At 33.9% G+C, this 23,666-nt stretch overlaps 2 protein-coding genes across 2 annotated transcripts; both read left to right on the plus strand.

Annotated features, from left to right (window-relative positions):
- Positions 1 to 865: 865 nt before the first annotated feature.
- Positions 866 to 11,538, plus strand: LOC120347907 (uncharacterized). Its single transcript, XM_078117954.1, has 13 exons — positions 866 to 1,209; positions 2,088 to 2,234; positions 2,775 to 2,848; positions 3,527 to 3,640; positions 4,417 to 4,614; positions 5,456 to 5,505; positions 6,032 to 6,222; positions 6,872 to 6,949; positions 7,633 to 7,735; positions 7,846 to 7,959; positions 8,661 to 8,805; positions 9,236 to 9,383; positions 10,151 to 11,538. The coding sequence occupies exons 1-13, from the start codon at positions 1,029 to 1,031 to the stop codon at positions 10,222 to 10,224; spliced, it is 1,617 nt and encodes a 538-aa protein (XP_077974080.1). The 5' UTR covers positions 866 to 1,028; the 3' UTR covers positions 10,225 to 11,538.
- A 6,155-nt stretch (positions 11,539 to 17,693) lies between these two features.
- LOC120347745 (plasminogen-like) lies at positions 17,694 to 21,253 on the plus strand. Its single transcript, XM_039417819.2, has 6 exons — positions 17,694 to 17,852; positions 18,205 to 18,290; positions 19,606 to 19,666; positions 19,806 to 19,911; positions 20,888 to 21,015; positions 21,117 to 21,253. The coding sequence occupies exons 1-6, from the start codon at positions 17,804 to 17,806 to the stop codon at positions 21,119 to 21,121; spliced, it is 435 nt and encodes a 144-aa protein (XP_039273753.2). The 5' UTR covers positions 17,694 to 17,803; the 3' UTR covers positions 21,122 to 21,253.
- The last annotated feature ends 2,413 nt before the right edge of the window (positions 21,254 to 23,666 follow it).

Raw genomic sequence — 23,666 nt, forward strand, 5'->3', positions numbered from 1 at the left:
TGGAAGTATAATAATAGTGGAAAACCTTATAGGCATTTGAATATGTTCAAACAATAGACATTATAGACCCTCGGATTTGAATGCAACATTACCAAACCCCTGATGGACTGTATTGGAACGCTGGTTGAAATCCATATATCTATAAATTCAAAGATAGTGGCTTAAATCGTAAGTTTATGTACCCTTTCATTTAAGCGCTATTCGTGAGCGGGTTTGTAACCTTTGCAAAATTTTGCCATCTTTCCGCGGCGGTCTTACTACTTACTGAATAGAGCGTGAAGAGCGCGAAAGAGCAGAAGAGCGCAGAAGAGAGGGAAACATTTTTCTTTTATTATTTATTAGCGTCCGTGAAATTTTAAACAAGTTTATGGGAAAAGTATACAGTATTAGGTAATGATTACGAGTTTATATCAGTAATTTTTAACATCTTTAAATAACCTAACATGACACAATATGAGCACACAAATAAGCAAAATCAAAGAAATTTCGGAGCTCCAGAAATATGTGCACCAATATGGCGCACAACCTGAACACAGTATGTGTACCAGGTTAGGGTGTGTAATGTTGGGTTATTTAAAGATGTTGAAGATTACTGATATAAACTAGTGATCATTCCCTATCACTGTATACTGTTTGACATCAAATTGTTTAAAATTTCACGGACGCTAATAAATAATGAAAGAAAAATGTTTACCTCTTTTCTGCGTTTTTTTGCGCTGTTCTGTGTGTTTCCCTCTCTTCTGCGCTGTTTCGAGCTGTTCTGCGCTCTTCGCGCTCTATTCAGTAAATAGTAAAACCCCTTTCGCGGACCCATTACGCCAACTCGTGAACGTCATAACTGAATTTTGAATTGTCAGCGCGCCCACTCGTGTAATCTATCATTACAATGTAAACAAACAACGTTACCATCCACAGCCAATGTTTACGGTCGTAGTAACGGCAAATAGTGGTGCATTGCTCAGTTAAACTGCAAATTTAATCTAATTTTTGGACTGCAAAAGGCAGGCTATATTATTTCCTGCTTAGAAATGCCGTCAAAATATTCCCCGAGAACGAAGCGACCGCCTTCGCCATACAGCGTTTCACAATCTCCCAGGACTCAGCAGAGAGTATGGCGACCTTTAAGCGGCACTGGACAGGCAAGCGCGAGGAATGAAATTGCAGAGGGTTCCAGGGAGAAATGGCTACGATCACTGCGACAGGGTACAGGTACCAGTAAGCTGTTGTTGATTGTTGCTGATGAATATGATACCGGTATCCTATTCAGTCAGTAGTTCACATTGCGCACATTATATCTGTATATTGATGCTCTCTTATTGCTGTGTTGTACCGGTAATTGATTCAGCGATTTGCCAAACTAAACCGTATTTCTGTATTTATTTCTGAATTTTACTGTTCCAAGTAACCTGACAAATATTACTGGATTATTGTTATAAACATACTTTGACGCTGTTATGTGTTTAATCGATTCAATCTGAATGAAACATGGGATCCTCGGGTCTCGTACCTCAAGTACGGTACTTCTAGTTGGTGTAGCATAACGATTTTTGCACATGTCAATCCTAACTCCCACCTGACTACGCCATCCATAAATTACGTCACAAAGACGTCATAAAGCATGCCTAAGTATACCTACGAACCCCCAGAAACAGCATCTGCTCCAACGATAGATAACTCACTAACAACAGCGATCTTTCTCATATCGGGATTTTTGCGACGAGAAAACAAGAGAAATAGATTGCTCGATCTCGGGTGATCGTCTGCGCGTCTTAAATAATAGTTAGTATAGTTTGAAGGGTTTTATTACGTCATTGTGACGTTGTAGCTTTGACAAAATTTTTGGATGACGCAGTGAGATGGGGCTTAGGATTGACATATGCGAAAATTGTTATGCTACACCCACTAGAAGGACTTGAGGTACAAAACTACACTAATCCCGGATCCTCCCCAAAATGATCATATGAAGATCCTCCCCCATCCCCAAGTAGGGCTAGGAGGAATATTCATATGATTCGAAACATGGAATAACTATATACCACCTTATCATTCCTGCACTGTTCTAATGTTGAATTACCTCTTTCACATAGATGGAAAGCGAACGCCAATAAAAGGAGATCACAATGTCCGCGGAAATCTTAATACATCATTATCAAGTACCTCAGATTATTTACGTGACCAACTGGGATTGCCTGATACTGCCAGAAAACACAAAAGGAGCAGCAGTGTTGATTTGAGTAAAGATTTGATATTTCATAAAATAAGCAAAGTATTGAAAAGTTGAAAAGTTTGCTTACAACAATGTTCATTCAGAAGCAAAGAAACATGTTTGAGCTACTAGTATACATTGGAATGATATTGATTTTATAAAAATTGATAGAAATTGCCAATTATCTCTTATCCTGGAATTTCTAGAATCATAATTTTTGAATGTTTGTATGGTGTTAGGCTCGATGATTGGTACATCATGCTGAGCATTATCTAGTTTGTCAAATTTATGTGTGAAAAGATTGCTCGACTCCTCACTTGCGTAGGGTGGTTCATGTAACCACTAAGCAGTCATGGTTTTCTCCACTATGAAGTCGATACATCCCGGTCAAATAACTGGTTAACTATTTTCGTACTTTACATATACTGATAACCAAATTAGAAACCATGGTTCATTGTTTGATTAAGCTGACTTATAAGCTTTCCTATTTCCTACAATAAACAGCGAAATATTATCTTATAAAAATATAAATTATATTTAAGCTCACAATTTGCTGTCTTCTTTTTAGGTCACATTGGATCGCCACGCCCAATGTATAAATCTCCCGAAGATATGTATGATGAAATAATAAGCTTGAAAAAGGTAAAAATCAAAAATCAATTTTTTTTAACTCCAATGCCAATTGTAACGTTCATAAGTATAACATATTTTTTTCACTGCGATGTATGCTGCCAAACTGTAAGTGTAAACGTTCATGAATATGTATACTCTACTTTGTAATAAAACTATTACTAGAGAATAGATACCGATATATCAAGAATGAATTTGGACTAGGTCTGCTGTTCCCTAACTTTTTATTCGAGCGGCACCAAATTATCAGGGAAAAAACTCACAGCGCTATTACACGAACCCTTCATCCTCATCTCTGCCTGATTTTCCTTTGAAATACTAAAAAAAATCACTCATTTTTTCGGTTTAGCAGTTAAAGGAAACCCTAGGTCGCGAAATTGCAACAAGTAGTGTCTTTCTCTATTGTTACGTAACAATAAATGCAGACACTATGTAACAAAAAGTGAACGACATAGAAAGTTAAAATGAATTTATACACCGCATTTAAAATAAACAATGAAACATTCATAATAAATACAATATGTAAATTATTCAATCGTGTGTTAGGTATGTTTTACACAATTCGAGGCGCACAGCAACTTGCTGTGCCGCACTAGTGTGCGGGCGGCCCTTGGGAACCGCTGGACTAGGTAATAATTTATTTTCTCTGAGCATCTCTATCACATTTCTGTATCAAAATTTCTTTTCTAGACTATGGTTGTAATGAAGAATGAATATGATGTTCTAAAAGCAAAGACAAGAAGATTAGAAGAAGATAATACAAGAAAAGATAAATATATTGAAAAATTATTAGACCCTAAAAATGTATGTTTACTTGTTTATTAGATAATATTCGTTGATATAGATGTTCAACATAATATGTAGGATTTTTTTTCATGCTTTATTCAAGTTCCTAACCCAACTTCAGCTGTGCTCAATCATGCATTTTTCTTTTAGGTTCAATAAGCTTGTTTTGCCAATTATTCTTCCTAATTAAAACTCCAGGTATAAATTGAAAATTTATATTTGCCTGACATATTTTTTTAGTATTTGATTTGTAATATAAGATTTTTATAGGATTGGTGTAAGATTGGATTTGGAAATAATGGCTTTAGTATTGTAAATTATAATCAGGGATGCCACAAGCTGAAGTAAATACAGATTACCTGAAATATCTTAACTAATGATTTTCTTTTTCTTTCCTATAAAAATACTTTTGCTTAAAAATTTCTTTCAACAAAATAGCAAGTTTATTTGTAAGCTTTCATCATATTAGAGTTTGACTTCTTCAGACAAAACAAGACATAACTTAAATAAATGACTTAATGATAATTAATTATTCAGTGTTTGATAAAGTTATATCTTGTTTTGCCGAAGAAGTTCCATTATGATATAATGAACGTTCGCAAACAGACTTGCTATTTTATTGTAGCAGACTATGCTATTTTTTTTATTACTCTAATACTATCTCATTGGTGTATCAGTGTAGTAATAGCTTCATATGGACCTGAGTTTAGTAGTACACAAGGAGAAAGGACTTGCACTGCAATACTCCATATTTGGATATCTTGTATTTAATAACATGTATTTACCTTTTTCAGAATGATGAAAGCATCAGAATGTTGGCAGAAGGAAATTCAAAATCAGGTGGTTCTGTTGTCACAGGTTTAAAACAACGTAATTTGAAATTAGAAAAGCAATTACGAGACAAAGAAAATGAATTGAGTGTGATCAAAAATGATATAAAAACAACAGATATCAGGGAAATGAAAACTGCTATGGAAATTTACTACCAAGAGGTTTGAGTTCATTTTCTAGAAAGTAGTTATATTCTCAGGTAATGTTTTTGAAATCTTTGGGACCAATTGGAGATAATAAAGATTAAACATGAAAATGGGACATTTTGTTAGTTCTCACTAGGGTTTCTTGAGGTCATGCTTTTGTTGGCGTAGAGCAGGGGTTTTCAACCTTTTTTCTGTCAAGTACCCCCCGAGTCACGAAACAATCAATGCGAACCGCCGGAAATCAGACACCGAACAAAGTTGTGATATATTGACTAACAATTTGTTGCTTGACTTTATGTAACTAAATTAAATCGTCTTGTTGATAGTATTGCCCTTGTCGTTTGCCTAACTAATGAATATATAAAATATGTTGCAAGTTTCAATAAGCATAATCACTTCTCCAATGCTCGCAGCACGCTGTCTTTAGAGATTTCACAGTTTGCATGCAAAACCTTGTATTTCACATTGTTGTGCCACAATCACAAAAACGCAACATCGGGGAAAATCTACGTTTCAATTGGCATCTAGTTTCAATGGGCATGCATTTTCCTATGGTAGTAATGAAGGATATTAAAAATGATCACCACACAAAAACTCGACTGCCATCCAAGTATCCTTGGAAATCTTCTCTTGAACCCCTGAGGGTTCGCGAACCCCAGGTTGAGAACCCCTGGCTTAGAGCATATATACTACCTACTAGTACGCTGCCATTAAGCAAATGTGTATAAAACTTATCTTACTTTTACAACGTATCAATAAGCTTATATAGCACATTATCAGCTCTCTTGTATTTTATTGTTGAGACAAGATTTCCATTTGTTACATCAATCAATATATATTTCTTATTTATTTTTAGGTATTGAGACTCCGAGATGTTATTTCATCACAAGAAATGAGGTCTGAAAGGTGAACAAAATTTTTCTGCTATTTTATTATTGACTTGATGTTTTTTTCAATTTCCACTTTATGTGGGTCAAGCGTTGCAACTTGCAACCTACACTTTAGAGAATCACTATAATATGTTAATTTTCATTTGTAACTCAACTACAATATAAAAACAGGGTGACTGAAAAAAGCGAAACTCATAAATTTCTCAATTTCGATACCTCAATTTCACACTTGAACTTCTGTTCGTGTGTGATTGTATTAAAAGTCTCGGTAATCTGTAACGCTTTACACAAAAGTTATGTTCTTGCTCGAATAGGTCCAAATGACCTGGGTTCTGTTTTTGTGGAACTGCACCCAAATTTGAATGACACAATAAAAATTTAGAATATTTATTGTGTCATTGTTTCCGTTGAATAAAAATTGTAAAGAAAGATGAGTGAAAATTCAGTATAAGGTATAATATTCTACCGAGTCTGATATTCTTTTTCAGTTTATTAGAATGAATGTAAACCAATTTCTGCAATTCTTTCATTCAAATTTTCAGACTGAATTCATCATTGAATTCTGAGCGTGAAGCCGTTCCGACAAAAATGAAATCCTTGAGAAAAAACGTTGTTCAACTTACTGCTGAAAATCATCAACTCGTCGAAGATAACAATAGATTAAGAAGAGATTTAGACAAAGCAATCGGTGACTTTGATGCATCAAGTGAAGATGATGATGATGCACCTATAAGTATGTTCTTAGTAATCAATTTAATGTCATAATAGTTTAGATCAGTGCCCCTCAAACAGTGGAGCGCGCCCAGCAAGAGGGGCGGGCGTAGACAATTTTTTGGAGGGGTGTGAGCTAATTAAAAATATTTGTCAGATTTTACTTTGCCAACCCTATTTTGGATATTTTAAGTCCATCCACATATTTTCAACATATTTTTTGAATAATACATACTTTCGCCCTAATACATGCCATTTGTATCTTATTGTTAGCTAGTTATAAGGGGGGCGCGAGATTTGACAAATTTTTAAAAGGGGGCGTTGAAAAGTTTGAGAGCCACTGGTTTAGATTAATATTGGCTTCAGAATTGGCCAAAATAAATACTTGGCTGCAATCAGAATTTAATGAATCCAAATTCAATTAAATCTTGATTTGAGGAATATTTTAGCATTCGTTATCTGAATTTGATGCCAGGTAGGAAGATCAAAAACCCAGGATTTTCAAATGGTTATAAAAACAGACAATATAATGGATTCTCACTATTGACTTTTGACCTAAACATGTCCCAAATTAGAATATATTCTATATTCTACTTTTGTCGCAAATAGTTTTTTTAAAATGTTTTCGTAATTGTGAAATATTAACAAAACCTGATTGCTCTCATTTCTAGAATACAGTGCACTCAGCAAAGTTGAACTTGTTAATTTAGTAAAGAAATCAAAACAACAACAATTGGATAAGGAAAAAGGTAATTTTTTTTTACTTCACTATCAGTCAACTTTGCATGATCACCAACTGGTTATTTTCAACCGGACGACTCGTGTTTGAATGCAACCCAGGTTTGAAACCCTTGGGTGATGGGTCTATGTCAGAAGATTGCTTGCCATTTGCAGGTTGATTGTTATTCTATATATGCTGTTCTATCCTTGAATTTTTCTTGTAACTGCCAATTGTCAGTGCTTAATTTGTTGAATCAGATGTCGACGCAATCATATCCTGAGATGTGTTGCATTGTGAAATAATCAAGAATAATAAATCACATCATTCTTTGAATTATACTAACAGACATAGAGATTATCACTGTAATGTTCTTCGAAATTTTGGAACTTGTCCCTCTATAAAAGTTTTCAGCCGTCACACTCTGTTGGCTGTGAACTCTCATTCGTTTACATTCAGTGTAATTGTCAGAAACAAATCCCAGGGCCAAATTTTTTTTAAGAATCAAGTTATGTGGAATTCACTCTATATATCATAGCTGTTAGCGATAGGTATTTACTAACATGCAATTCCACGCTAATTTGAGTGGTAGCCCATGGCTTCGCTCAGGAATCGTCCTCTTTAATTTCTGAGCAAGTTCCCATGTCCTTGTATCGAGCAAAATTTCTTCAAAAAAAGGTTTTAGATGGTAATTAATGAGCCATTTCTTCACAGCTGAACATGCTAGAAATCAAGATCAGATTGAAAAGTTGAAAAACATAATATCGACTTTGAAAGAAGAAAAATATGAATTTCGTGAAGAGAATAAAACTCTAAAGTATGTATATTGTAACTTGATTTAAAGTATACCAATCTGAGTGCCCCCTACCTACCTAAAACAATTTTAAAAATTTTTTTCAAATCATTTATAATTATATTCCAATTTAGGGAACAGAATAGAAGCTTCGAAAATGAGCTTGACAAACAAACACAGAAAGTGACTGAGTTGAGACGTGAAATTGAAGCATTAAAAGACAGAATTGAAAATCCACGAGAACGAAGGTATGTTATATCATATATATATATTTTTGTGCGAATAAAACTTTAAAATGCTGAATAACGTTTCTTATTTGTTTGAATCAGAACCATAAACATTGGTGCCACATTTTTTAAACACTAGCATTATTGGAACCGAAGTGTACTTATAGATCATTTTGCCAAAAAATGTTTTGTACTTGTTAGAGCAGTGGTTCTCAAACGGTGTGGCGCCCCACCCGGGGAGCGTAGACAATTTTTTGATAGGGTGTGAAGCGAAGTGAAAATAAAAACATTTGTTAGATTTCATCTTGCCCGCCTTATTTTAGACATGTACATTTCTTATTTTGAATATTTACCTTCAATCCACGTATTTTCAACGTGATTTTTGAATAAAACATACTTTCGCCTTACTATATGTTATTTGTAACTTATTGTTAGCTAGTTATTTTTTGAGTTGGGGCGCGAGACTTGACGAATTCGAAAAAGGGGGCGCAGTTTGAAAAGTTTGAGAATCACTGTGTTAGAGTTTTGATTTTTTCCGCAATTGATGTCAAGTTTTTATTATTTAGAGATTGAAGTCTTTAAAAAAAGTATTACTGTTGTATTTTCTTTAAATATTTGTTGGGGCCGAATATTCACTCAAAATTTTGCTGTTTTTTATAATTTTCTCGTTAATAGAAGTCTATACTCACTGTAAATAATATATATTTAAATTTGCGACGTAGGCGTTCCTCAGAGTCAAGAGATGATCGTAGACAAAGTATGGATAACAGAACTAAATATGCAACTGAGAAACCACGAAGAATGTCCAGAGTAGCAGATAAAAATAAAGCAGCTTCCTCAATACAAAGGCAATGGAGAGAACATAGGGTGAGTTAGAGATATTTTTAAGTATTCTAAAAAAATTACATACCCAAATAATTTTTTTTTGGTTAACTCTTTTTTAATTTAATTCACCAAGGATTAATTTTACATGAGAAAACATGCTTAGCAAAAATATTATCTTGGTATATAAATTCATTTTTTTGACTTATTTTGTGTGATGAAGTTTTGATAAAACTCTTTTTTTGGCTATTAAAAATAACCTATCCTTTACAATGATAAAGAATATTTGAAAATATGTTGTTCATGCATGCTATATTATAAATGCCCAAAAAATTCTATATTGAAAAATATCTTTTCAACATTCCATTGATAGCCTTGACTTCATTTGAAAAAAAAAACTGACAATTGATTTTTCTAAATGCCATCAGAATTTCAATTAAATATCTGAGGAATTTTCGATATTTTCTTTCAACAGGACAGAAAACGATTAAAGGATACAGATGATGAAATTGTAGTTTTGCAATCTGCATTGCGTGGACATTTGTCTCGCCAAGATCGATTAAAGTCTGGTCGGTCACGAAAAATTTCAGAAGATAATATTAGTACAAGTTCTTATGCATCAGGTTTGTATTAGTATTTATTAAGGTTGTTCAAAACTGAATAATCTATCTGTTATTGGAGATGCATTTTGAAATAATAATTTTGATTATGGAATATCGGATGTATTTCAAGTTGGATTATTTCAACAAATGACATAAAGAAGTCTATGTGTATTCAATTTGAGTTCTGTAAATGCTGGAAATGACAGAATAATGAACAATGGTTTGATTGTGTGATTATTTGTGAAACTTCAATTAGGTTTTAAAAATGTTTTTTTTTAAATTAAGATATTCTAAATTATTCGTAAAATCACAAAATGGAAATATTAATTATTATTTTTGAATCTATTTGAATATTCGATTTTTATTGTTAATCTCGTGGTATGACCCAAGGCTGAAAATTCGGCTGGTTTCGTAATTTAAATAGTTCACATGGTTAAGAGTTTTTATGCATTTCACAATCCTATTAGCAAGCTTCCACAACTTTATAAGGAGTTTACTGGGACTTTTTTTTATCATCCAGCCTCAGATCTGTGTTCCTTAATTTCTGGTGTACAACAACTACTTGGATTGTGCTAGATTTTTACCAGTTCAAAATAAAAATTAATATTATTTCTTTATCCAGTAAATGTGAATTCTACATTGATTTTCCCAGTTTCGTGTTTTCGAAATAATTTAATTTATTATTTTTACATCTTTGTTTGTTATAACAAATAAATGTCTTACCACAAAAATTTTTCATTATTGTAAAAATCCTCAATTCATGAACTTATTTTTTGTCTCTCTTGCAGATACTACCGACAAGGATGTTGTTTATCTTCAATCAGCTCTGCGAGGTCATTTAGAACGAAGTTCAAATCTTTAACATGGGCAGAGGTTCTAACTGGAATTTCTTCAGTTGAGACCTTTCATTTAACAAGCAGCTTAGCAATGCAATTGGATCTATCAATGGTTCACTATTATATAACTTGACTGAATTCAAACTTCGGTATATTTCAAGTTTAAGACTGCAGTAATGAAAGTAACTTTTCTTCTGTGGGATTCAAATTTGGATTTCAACATCTTCAAACTCCTCATACAAATTATCTCATATTGCAAAAAATATTGATTATGTTACTTAAGATCAAACAGATGACAGACCTTCTTCAAATTTCGATTATCAAATACTTTTATCTCTGCACAACTCTATATTAAATATTTACAGTAGATTTTGGACAATGAAATAAATATTTTCCTTCAAAATCTTGACACAAATAAGCTTATTTTTTTTGCAAATTAATATCTTTAGAAATTTAAGCTGAAGAAAATCATTACAATATGCACTACATATGTCATATAATATCTTTGACTTTTAGTTCAGCAAAGCCATTATTTTATTTGTACCATTTATAACGTTTACTTGAAGGCAGGGTATACAATCTCCACTATTTCATGGCCATACAATTCTGTGTATCCCAATTTTCACATTCATTCATCAGAATTTGGCGCAAGTTTGAGAAATGTCCCACTCTCTTCTGAAACAAGCATATATCAATTTTGATAGCAATCTCCCATGAAAATAGTGAAAAGTGAAAAATAATTTTCATTGGCCCTGTTTGGATTGTTGTAGTACCTCTACATATAATAGATGAAACAGTTGTGAAAAATGTTGACAATAGATCACTATATTCTATTCATCATCAGTATATGACTATGTATTAGTGTGAAAATCAACTGTGTTTTGTTTTTTATTCTTTCCTAATCGTCAATTTTTTCTATCGCTCATCATGTTCCTTGCGAGAAATTTGTTTTAAGACACATTCAAGAATTTAACTTCCTATTCAATTTTACCACTGTGCACTCTATTTTTGCATTTCATTTTGACCTCTGCTTTGATTTTTTCGGGCAAAACCAGTACGGTACTAGGCTTGATTTCGGGTAAAATTTCTTCAGTAAAGAATAACCGTAAGACCTATGTACCATTATTTAATGTTTTATGTGTTTTGTATATGCTCATGTAGGGTCGCCCATTTTTCGTCTGATATTATTTCGTAGTAAAAATAATTAATAGTGAAAATATTATTGAATCAAACCAAGTAATGAAATTTACTAAATATTACCGTCTTTACCTGCAAATCTACTGTAAATTTATGATATTTTATAGCAGTACTTTGCACGAAATAATTTTTTAATTTCTGTACAAATCATTTCATTCATGATTGAAGTCGCAAATGGAAAGAAGGGGAAAATTAACAATAGAGGAATGCTCAAATTTATTGACGACGTTGTGGTATCGGTATCAGGACTGTGTCGCATTTGCAAACTCTCCAGATTTTGGGTAAAAATTTTTTACAACACAGGATTCGAAGTTAAAATCGGAGTCGATTATCAATTTACACGACTTTACATTCCTGATCGATACCGTCGTGCGAGGTTGTTCAGCTCTCGCATATTGAAAAATAGGTGGCACATATGCATTGGTACAACTTTTTAATAACAGCACTAATCGGGTAAAACAAGTTTTCCAGGAAGTCCAAACGAATGTTAAAATTAAAGCAAGGGACTTAGATCAGACTCATTATTGACTGCTGAAAATTTGAAAACAGCTGATCTATTAGTAGATGAAAAAAGAATGTTTTCAGTGGTTCGCGTGCGCCCGTTCTTAAAATATCTTCATCAGCGAACCCTTTCTTGTTCTAGACCAGTGGTTCTCAATGTGTCGCGAAATGATTTTGGTGTGCCGCGAAGAGATTTAATTTTTGAATTTATTTCATTTGATTCCAATTTCCAATCCTTCGAATTCCGCGAGAATTACCCATGGCTTTTGCTGGCAAATAGAAACGACAAATTTGAGAAGTCGCATTTGGGTATTGTTTCAATTATAAGTTTTGCATAAAGCGCCCCAACACCGTTTCGTAAATTGAAAATGTCAAACAAGGTAACGAATTATTGTGTGAAATTTTTTCCAAATTTCACCAAGGAATTATTATTTAATTAGTAGAATTGCCATTATTTCCGATTTATTGAATCTTTATTTGAACTCAAAATAACATTCTTGATTCGCGCAATGACTTTGCCGCGTTTTTATTTATCATTTATTACGAAAATAAAACAGGCACAATAGAAAAGTAAAATTACAAGAAAGTCAACTATCGTCTTCATAGATATTCGCATTCCGGCGTCAGAAATGGTGAAATTGTTAGCTTAAAATTGGGACATGTAATTCACAAACGGTGGGATGAAGATCATAGCCGGCGCAAAAGATGAAAATCGGAATAAAATCCCGAATTCACTCCCCATTAGCTGTCTTTTATCACTTTTCTCTGCTTTACGAGTCTTTCGACAGGTGAAGGTTATCATTTGTAAACTTTTAAGAACGACAATCTAGATTCTAGATTACAAAATATCGACTATCTAAGAAAGGTATTGTTCCATGTTGTACACCTTGCCTTCAGGTCTTGTACCATCCGATTACGCAATATAATATATTATATATATTATATTCTCCTGGATCTTTATCTACACGTGACTTGAAAAAATAAAAATACGTATTTCACTCACGTACAATGGAGCAATACAGCAAAACAACTGCTGTTTGTAATAAAAGGGCAATAAACAAGAAGATTTGCATTTATTTCTTTCGAGTCGTGCCACGTTCGTATGGGCTCAGAAATAAATTCTAGCTATGTCGCCAACATCATATTTGACGACCAATAATTTTCAGCAATTTTTAGTGTCTGTTTATACGGTGTTGTGGAGAACATATTTTTCTATCTTAAATTTTTTGTTGTCCTCTGGCATACAGACATTGTTTAGGTTTTGTTGTGTACATTAAAATTGATAGTGAAGTAATAAGCTACGAAAAGAAAATTGCAGTTGTATTGCTCGTTTGGGGTGCGCGGTTTTACGCAGAAACTGGTAAAGGCATATCTTTATACCAAAAAATAACAATCCGATAATATAATTGAAGCCGCTAGCTTTTAGATTGATCACGTATGAACTCTGTTATAAGAAAGTGGTTCCCAATTGTATTCTGTTGTTACGCCCCGTTTAAACTTACGTTACTTTACACTTCCCAATAGGTTTACGTGGACATTTGATATTTGATTTGCAAATAGCCATATTGAAGGTTTTTTTATTCAAAATCTAAGTATAAAGTAATAATAACGAGAAGTAATAATTGTCAATATTCACTGCAGGCATTTCTGTACAGCACAATCCACAGTAATATATATCATCTTTTACAGTTATTCAACACTCGGAGAAAACAATCCGATAATGCCCCTTTGTTGTACTTTAATCACTATTGCAATGTTTATCGTAATTTTTTCAATGATTGTCAGTGTGGAACCAAGCAGCAATGGATTGCTTTGTCGGCAATTATTGCGGCAAAAGACGTAAAAAGTGAAAAATAATAGTTTGTTAAATAAACTGCACATGCTAGAATATGGTATTTCATTCACATATTGTGCTAATATTCCGAATGTACATTTGATAACTATATTTGGTACAATTTCTAATATACGTCGGGTAAAAATGTTGTTCATACGGTAGCCCATTGTTCTTAAATAATATTTGGGTACAACTCATTGTTAAATATTGACTCACCACTAATTTTCTGGTCTGCTTTCTTCGTCTATTCTGAATTCTAGGTTAGTTTGTTATCCTGTAAGACACCATAAGTTGAAACAATTGTTCTTTTGCCTGAACTCATGAAAAATTTTCATTAAACTTTTAATATCTTATAATTGTTATTTAAAGTCGATTTATTTACTCTAAGCACCAATAACTCCATCACTATTCCAGCTACAAATACTAACGTTACAAAACAAGTTGGATGTGATGTACAGCTACATCACCGGACTCACTGGTTAGTAGTTTTATCCATGACATCATTAGTCCCGAATTCTTTCATATGCTACTTGTAGGCATGTCATGTGTCAAGAACGGGAAAATAAGTTGAACGTTCCATGTTTCTTGTACCAACAATTGTACAGAAACTTAATTTCTAATATAAATATGGTAAAAGTAGAAATCCATGAAATTGTAAGATATGTGTGAAAAATACAATGTATAAGTTCGTTCGTCTTCATTTTTTATGTCGCAAGTTTGGCATTTTCCCAGTCTGTAGAACTCAATTTGCAAATACTATACTGGTTGTAGTGTTTGACGCTGGTAACCCCAAACATTTAATGAATAAACTAAATTTTTGGGTTTGGGCAATTGGTTATAATATGCTCTTCATTCCTCATCTAAACAATCGTAATCAGTGTATATTTCTAAAGAGTTTAAAGTCAAATTCTTCAGTAATTACCTGTGGGTATGTAGAGTTCCACAGGGATTGGCGCTCGGCCCTACCGTATTTTTCTGGACATTTTAGTGGACATATCGATCGTTTCAATATTATGTTGTTATTGTTACCGTATTTTTCTTCGTCACCTTCATTATAAAATCGCTTTTCTCTTCGAATACTGGACCAATTGGTTTGAAATTTTCAGTTTTGAAATGTGGTAATAATTGAAATCACCAGGTTTCCGACTTAATTATCTGACACAAGTAATTTATAGCTTCCGGCCATATTAAAACAACACTACTCCTGCTGTGGCTGTGATATGATTGCTGCATAAACAGTGTTGCAAAATTGTTTAGAATAAAATGGTTCCGTTTGCATGACTACTACATTTGATTGAAATATTAAACTTGTTTGTCCACTTACGCATATCGTGGCAAAAAAAAATTTATTTATATATAATAGAAATCTTCTGTAAACCAAGAATAACGATTAGTGGAATCTACCAAAATATGGCAATTTTCAAACAGCGATCAAGACAGAAAGTCGTTAAAACAATTACTGAAAATGAATATGTTTAAACAATGAAGATACTCAAATAATGCTGTAGAACTAAGTGAGTGAGCTAAGGCGACTTTCACATATCATTATTAATAGCATGCATTTAGGGTGTCTCAAACATGTCTAGTTCCACATGTGCTACGTTTTCCATTTCTCGGCCAATTGTCCCAAATATACTTACCTATAACTACAATTTTATTGCTTACGCAAATCGAACACCGCGATTCCTTGAGCCTGTGCGCAATAAAACGTCTGCAGAAACTACCATAATTTGAGGCGCAACTTAGCATATGCACTAGGTTGCAAAGCAGTTTGCGGTACAATTGATTCAAGTGCTTTAAATTGTTAGCATTGATTCTAATGACACGTCATTTATGCATTTGAATCAGAAATGTCGATTTCTAATGTTATCGAATACCTGTTCGTCAAGCTGAAATAATGATTATGTGTATATAGTGTTCGCAGACAACTTATCCTGTCTGTCCCTTACAATCAAGATGATAATTAATTAACCATTAGCGAAATGTCAGTATCGGAACACCGGCTTTTTGAAACATCGGTGTGTTGATAGCTGATCGATACATGTATCGGCAATAAATGCGGTATCGGTAAATATTTATATGTTTGAAATAAACTATTGAAAAGGGCTTACAAATGGTGGAAAAGATTAGTAAGAAGTTGAGAAAATGGGGTTTTGAAAAGTGTTAATAATTGAAATCACCAGTTTTCCGACTTAATTTATTTGTCACAAGTAATTTATAGCTTACGGCCATATTTAAACAACACATCTCCCACCGTGGCCGTGATATTATCGCTGCATTACCAGTATTGCAAAATGTTTTAAAATAAATATGAATCCGTTTGCACGACTATTATTAAAATATTAACTTGTTTGTCCACCTTCGCTCAGCGTGGGCGAAAGAATTTTTTTATATATATATAATAGTAATCTTCTGTAAATCAAGATTAACGGTCAGTGGAATGTACCAAAATATGGCAATTTTCAAACAGCGATCAAGACAGAAAGTCGTTGAAACAAGTTGATACTTTAGGATTGAGTGAGTGAGCCGAAGCGGCTTCACACATCATTATTAAATGGCATGCATTCTATATTGCAAACACACATTCCTTTTTTTTCGCCTAATTAATAGTGTCAAGTCTCTAATTTTGTGTGGATGAAGTAAGGGTGGAACATAAATGGTTTATACCAAATTATCTGAACGCCTTCGGCGTCGCATTTCGATTGAGCAGTTTGATATACGTACACACGAATGTCTCGACATTTATCGTGCTATAAATTTGAATGTCTCCGTCTGGCTCCTGGTGCCATGTATTATTTTGAAAAGAAGCTTATCAACTATAGTATGCGAATGAACCGGGAAACAGGTCAATTTTCTCCGAATAAGTGCAAAAATAATTGATCCATTTATCTAAATGCTTTTTATTCTCGACGAATTTTCAAATTTTGTTGCATAATTATCTACTATCTAACTATCAAGATCGATAAGTATGTGGATAGGTATTTGTTTGTTTGTTTGTTTGCCTGTCTGTTAGACACTTTCGTATGTTACGCGATATCTCACAAAAGCGAGGCTGTATCTTCTCCAAATTTTGCATGTGCATTCATCATATCAGAAGCCTATTGATTTTGGATGAATTATGTCGTATAATTGCCGAGTTGTTAATTAATTAGTGATGGGATATGCGGCGTCATCATGGAGTCAGAGCGAAGCATACACGCCGCTAGATCGATAAGTCGGCGGTCTCTGATCACTATTTTCACTTACGAAGAAATGGAGGACCTCAAGAAGTATGTGCACCAAGACGGCGCACAACCTAAACATAGTATGTGTACCAGGTTAGGGTTCAGGTTATGCGCCATCTCATTGGTGCACATACTTCGGGAGCGCCGAAATGGACTTATTGAAAATTGCAACCACTTTCTGTAAATGATGTTGCCCGTACCACTTAGAATTATATTTTTTCCAGTAATATATAAATATTATTGTGCTCGGGGAGCAGTAACAGAAAAGGTAAAAGCATATGTGCGTTCGTTACATTTGACGTGTTGTATCTAATGACACCGAATATTTTTTCCCAGCGCCACTTGAAATTTGTTCCATTTTTATATTCATTCAGATCATCTGAGAAAATAGTTTGTGACAAGGTGTGTATGTCTCACGTGTTGTCAAAAACTGAAACTTTTTTGGCCGATGATATTTTTTCTCTAGAGGAGCTGCAATGTGGACGAAAAGTTCCGCCCTCAGGCTTTTTGAATACTACTTTTTCCGCTTAAGTATTATTATATAGAACTTTAAAACAAAACTTCTAATCTTCGATCGCGTACTATATATTTTTTCTCAAACCTGTTTCTTGGTATAAAGAGGGAAACGTCAGTCTTTGTAATCATTGTATTCGAGTCCTGATATCGTTAGAGAAAAGCACAAGATGAGACGCATCACTTGTCCGAACAGTCGCGCAGCAACTTTAGTATAGTAGAGGTTTATTAAAATAAATCTATATACGTATTACGTATTCTCTCTATTTATACTAACTAACTTTTAATGTTAATAGATTTAGTCTTAGATACTTTTGCACGAAAACCGACAGCGAGATGAAGATAGCATTAGGACTGCTCGTCTGTATGTTTGGATTTGCTATGGGTACGGTTTTCACTTTTTTTATTATTAATGTTAGTCCTCAGTTTGTATAAATTGCACTTCTTTCCGAAAAGAGAGAATGAATAACTGCACAAAGCTACCAGTATCGTGCATATGCACCTTTTGTCAAGCATAAGCTCGCCGAAATAGACAATCCAACAATCCTCCCAGTGACTCAATTTTTTGAATTCGTTTAGAAATGGGGATAAAGCGGCGTGGGAACTTAGTGAAATTAGTACAATAGGTTTCTAGGAAACATTACAATTTGAAAGCCGAAGTTGCTAAATAAAAAGACTATAACAAAAATAACAAAGTTCAATAACAAAAAGATACATATATTCAATGTTGTAATCAGGGCTTGACGGTGATTGCCGTGTACCATCAGTATGTGGAGATCAGCAAGGTTGGACTGATTTATCGGCAATCATTTCAAAAAAAGAAGTAAGTACGATGTTTTGTTGGACACTTCATTACTTTGCAATGTCTTTGATATATTTTTTGCATATATATATCGTCATGCTAATAACCGAATTGCGTAAGTCATTTTTGGCGGTTTTGAGTTTTTCATAAAACAGGTATTTATGTAATGCTGCGCACCTGTCTGTTAATTCAGATTTTATTTTAGGAATTCCGAAACCCATAAAAATAGAGATTTTGTATAATATGCAAATTTGTTCAATTGTTTCGTCATAATGAATTATCACGGTTAACGCAGTACTATTGTGACGTCACAATGCAAAATAACCTCGGCGAAGGATTTTCGAGTTTTTGCATCTCAGATTCTAGCTTAGCGCTTATAAATTTCAATTTATACTACAGTATAGGAAGGCGTACACTTGTGATATTCACTGTCTGAGTCCAATTCACCTTGGTTGGCTTTTATATAAGGGTACATCGCTGTTTTATTCTTCATATTTAACTTTAGTCTTATTTCGGTGGATGTGCAGAGCGTGTTGTATTGATGAAATATATATTTTAAACATAAAAAATAATGTAATTGAAACAGATTAGCTATTTTGGGGATTAGACTTCGTATATACTAAGAATTACATTCGTTTTTGGATTGTTTGGTTTTCAGGACTGGTACATATAGTCAAGTTGCAAAATTTCGTATGTCCCCTAGTCATAGACACATTTCTGCCTAAGTCACAGTGCGTCATTATGACGTCACATGACTGCGTCATACAAATTAACTTAAATCCGGCTACGATCAAAAAATTCAACCATGGCAAATTATTGACTCTCAATGGCATAGCAATTTCATTAGGAAGTTTTTTACGTTTTTCTCAAAACTGCTAAAAATGACTTACGCAATTCGGTTATTAGCGTGAGGATATTCAATCTTCGTTTTTCGCCGCGCTGATTGCTCTGCGCGGGATTAGAATCCGTTGTGATCTTTGCAAAATATTTTTGGACTCGTCGCCGCTTTAGTGTGGCACATATCGGTTTTCTCTACCAGTTACGTGAATGCAAAGAACTGGTTAATCAATTGTATTTATATCTGGGTAGACAATAGGGCGACGGCGTAATTTTTCCGTTTTTAGGCCAGATGACAAGAAATAATATAGTGGTGGTATAGTGGTATATACTTCACACTTCGCTGATTACTGAATATATTTAAATGAATGATTAAATGAATATAAGCACAAGTTTTTTTCTTATCTTGAGTTTTTTTTTTATCGAACATTGGTCATGAGTTAGCCACACTTTATATGCTTACTTTTACAAGCTTTAATGAACGCTTCAAACATTTTAGCTGCAAATCGCAGTTCTAGAAGAGAAGGTGATCGAACTCGAAAACAGGATGGAAGCAACTGGTTAGTAATATTAGCTCTGTTAAGTAATTAGTACAATTTTTCTCAAAATCAAATTCACTAAGAACTATCTCTTATAAAGTTCTATGAGATAAACAAATAAATTCAGTGTAATTATGAAAAATAAAACTTAATTATTCAGGATGTGTCGTTGGCAAAGGCATAAAATACAGAGGAATAGTTGCAATGACTGAAAGTGGAAAAGCCTGTCAGAGATGGGACAAACAAGCTCCACACGAACATTCCAGGTAAATTGACAAAAGCATATTTATTTTCTTCGTCTATGGAAGGTTTGATGCAAGTTTTCAAAGTAGAATCAAAAGTTGAAGTCGATATAATTCAATAATTAGGACCTGGTAATTTCGCGTGGAAGCTTTGTTTGGATTTATGGGAATTTATTTTGACCTATGTCTACGCTGTCTTAGTCTGCCATTATGGTGCGGTTTTCTGTAGGGAACCTTAATTTAATTAAGACTGTACCTGCCAAAAATCAGGACCGCGTATGGGAATAGTTAGCTAGGATAATCTGCAACAGCACCGGTATTTCTATTAGGGCCTGAACGGAACAGTGCAGTCGGTATGAATTTACAGACCTAACTTCGCCAGCCTATGTGACTGGAGCGACCCACCATTACACATCAAAGGTGGAACGGTACCACCACCCATGTCAGACAGACAAAATATGACTGGTACTTCTTCGTCTTAACACAGCAACACCAAAACAAATAAAAAATCAGAACATGGAAGAATATCTATAAGATTGCATTTAAATATATCACGTATTCCAGTAAATAAAAATTGTTTCACAGAAAACTCCTATGCAACCTGAACTTTGTACAATGTCACAAATAAAAACATATTCTGACTAAAAACTACCAAAATTGAGTGTTTTGCTCAGACGACAGAATTTATAATGATGGAATGGTCTGTCTTATCCGCGCGTGATGGATTTAAAATTATAAATGGTTGTTTATTGATCCTTGGCAATTTGTTTGATTTCACAATATAGATAAATTCAAATAATGCATCAAACTATTGTTTGTTGATTCAAACGTATCCTGACACACAATGTCCGGCCAACTCACATTGCTGTTATGAATAGCTTCAAGAATCATGCAATTTCAGAGTAGACTGTAGTTCCAATTGAAGAACACATGAATTATGTATTCAGTGTGAGAAAATAATTATAAATTAGAACTAACAACTGAATTTAACTGCATTTAGAACAAAAGCCAACTACCCTAATTCAGGACTGAATGCAAACTTTTGTCGTAATCCAGACGGCGAGGCCAGACCATGGTGCTACACTATGGATTCAGAAGAGAGATGGGAGTATTGCGAGATACCAATTTGTAAGTGATAATTCAGTTGAAACCGAGGCAATGGTGTGTTACCGATAATTTTAATTTTAATATTTATCTTTATTTCTTTTAATTCGATATTATTTATTTAGGTTAAGAATGAAAATGAAAGAGAAAGATACTTATCAAAGATCAAAAGGAATAATATTCAATAATCGGAAATGCTAGCAAAAAATAAAGTTTAGAATCGAGTGAATAACAAAATTTAATGATTAAATATCTTCTCAAATTCTGTGTATTTATTTCATGATTTAATGGATGAGTTGTTCAGTACGTGGTTGCCTATTCTAAATCCAGATTACATAAGTTATCATATCAAGTCTTTTGAAATTCACGGATACCTCTAACTATAAAAAAATGAGTAAACATTCATGATTTTATGGTATTGGTATCACGGTGACTCCTAAATAGGTAGATTCTTAGGTTGAAGATGAATCTACAACTTAAATTTACATCTGCTAATTGAGGAATAAATACAACGGTTGACCAATGCCGATGACCGAATTATCTCTGATGGTAATTGTACTCTCCCAACGTAAAGTGAATAACAAACAGCTGAGAGATTTGGATTTTCGAGACGACGACGAAAAAAATGTTACAATTTCCCAGGCTTGTCCATGGGACATATTTTCCTGTTCCATTCCCATCCCATAGCAATTATGCCTGTCCCATCCCATCCCATTGAATTCCCATTGGAATAAAATGCAATAAAAATTGTTAAATTTAGGTTTAGCGTCTACTAAATAGGACTACATGTACGAAGAGACATGCAAAACAACAAAATTTACGGACTTTGTTAACTTTATATTTATACCTATTATACATGTGTCCATCAGCCCCTTCACGAAGTATATTGTTAATGATGAATATGTTTTGCTCTTTATAACTAACAAGAGAGCTATTCTCAAATATATGGATACGAAGTCCACAACGAAATGTTTTACCATCATTTCCACGAAAATCCTACGGTTTTCGTGTCCCAACTTGAAATACAAATGTGTGCTGTCCCATCTACTGCCGTGCGACATTTCCTTAGCATCAAAAGTGAATCGTATAAAAACATCCGGATATCACATGCTAATAATACCCCGGAGATTCGAGAAAACTTCTATATCACTCAGTACAAAGAAACAGAGAATGTTAGACTTGATGGTCACGACGTGAGTAATGCGCAGCTGGAATTGGAACGGAGCCGAGAATAACAAGAGGATAGGAAGGCTGAGTGGAACAAAGCAGTAGGTCGATTTTAGGAATTTGGGACAGTGGGCCAAGGATAGAGAAGCTGGGAGGATAAGGCAGTGAGTGTGTCGAGGATTGGATCGCTGAGGAAGATCGGGCCGTGGGTCGGAGATAGGAAGGCCGAAGGAATAGGGCGATGGGTCGAGAATAAGAAGGCCGGAGGACAGTATCCCATTCCTAAAAGTTTTCCAACTCATATAGGGGGTAAGTTAAAGTTGCATACCAACACACGATTGTATCTTGGGATATATAGTAAACTAACTTATATATCACAAATGTAGATTGCGTTGTTCCCCGCAAAAATGACGGCTTTAGATCTTTTTTAAAGTGAACAACAACAAAATGTTTGATTTAGATAAAAATTCAATATTTGGGAGTTGTAGAGAAAAAATCGCTTTGATTCAGAAAAATACCAGCATAGAACCAAGCCGCTTACAGAATACAAAGCAACTAGTGGCAATTGGTAGTAAGTAGTTTTATTTGTGCCTTTCGTCCCCAAAACACACGCGTATATAAAGTTAGACTGACTGGCGTTGCATTTGCCGAAGATCCATAACAAGTAGTTTGTTTTGATTTCTATTTATATTTAGAGTTTAGCAGTTAATCAATTCAAAACTTTGAGATATGTATCATAGTGTATTTTATTTAAAGTTGGCAACCCTATCAATACCATTGCTGTGCAATGCAATTTTTGCAATCTGCCGGGATAACATTATTTAAAAAACAAGACGATACTGTTGACATTGCAGCAGTAAACCAATAGGCTTGTTGATAAGAGACAATACCGCCATTGTGCAATACAATTTTTGCAATCTGCGGTGATAACATTATGCACAAAATAAGATCATATTACAGTACAATGCACATAGTCAAGTCGTAGGAAAGCGTTAGGTACTTTGACCTTATTTTGTACAGAATGTTATTTGGCAAATATCCATGTGTGCAAAATATAGATTGCGACCCACACATATATAGTTTATCAACTGGTGATATTTTGAGAGATGTAGCGATAGTTAATGAAAATTCGAGCTTGTGCAATAAGGAGTTGACTAACAGTATCAATGCTTGAAAATTAAGGAGGAATTCCATAAGAACTAGTGTACATTTGAGAATGATGACTGCGAAAAACAACATTGATTTTGCGATCAATAAGTAATCAACTATGCCGAAAGTTTATTACTCGTTCAAAAATTCATCATACCAAACATTATAGTAATTTTTAAGTTAGCACATTACACAAATCAGCAGAGAAGAGTTCCCACTAATGATTATCCATCGTAAGTAAATTTGTTTTTTTGTTCCGCCTCCAGGCTTAAATTTTCATTAATATACTTTCCGCTTCAGTAATATTATATAAAACCTTGGGGCAATACTGACAATTTTATAGCATGTAATATATTATA

Source organism: Styela clava, chromosome 11 (assembly GCF_964204865.1).
Source record: "Styela clava chromosome 11, kaStyClav1.hap1.2, whole genome shotgun sequence".
Classification (NCBI taxonomy): Eukaryota; Metazoa; Chordata; class Ascidiacea; order Stolidobranchia; family Styelidae; genus Styela; species Styela clava.

What these genes read in the sequence shown, in the direction of transcription:
- LOC120347907 (XM_078117954.1), top strand. Translation starts at nt 1,029, where the DNA reads ATGCCGTCAAAATATTCCCCGAGAACGAAGCGACCGCCTTCGCCATAC. An exon ending in GGCAATGGAGAGAACATAGG is followed by an intron (nt 8,806 to 9,235) that starts GTGAGTTAGAGA and finishes TTCTTTCAACAG; the next exon opens with GACAGAAAACGATTAAAGGA. An exon ending in TACAAGTTCTTATGCATCAG is followed by an intron (nt 9,384 to 10,150) that starts GTTTGTATTAGT and finishes TCTCTCTTGCAG; the next exon opens with ATACTACCGACAAGGATGTT.
- LOC120347745 (XM_039417819.2), top strand. Translation starts at nt 17,804, where the DNA reads ATGAAGATAGCATTAGGACTGCTCGTCTGTATGTTTGGATTTGCTATG. An exon ending in CAATCATTTCAAAAAAAGAA is followed by an intron (nt 18,291 to 19,605) that starts GTAAGTACGATG and finishes CAAACATTTTAG; the next exon opens with CTGCAAATCGCAGTTCTAGA. An exon ending in GCTCCACACGAACATTCCAG is followed by an intron (nt 19,912 to 20,887) that starts GTAAATTGACAA and finishes AACTGCATTTAG; the next exon opens with AACAAAAGCCAACTACCCTA.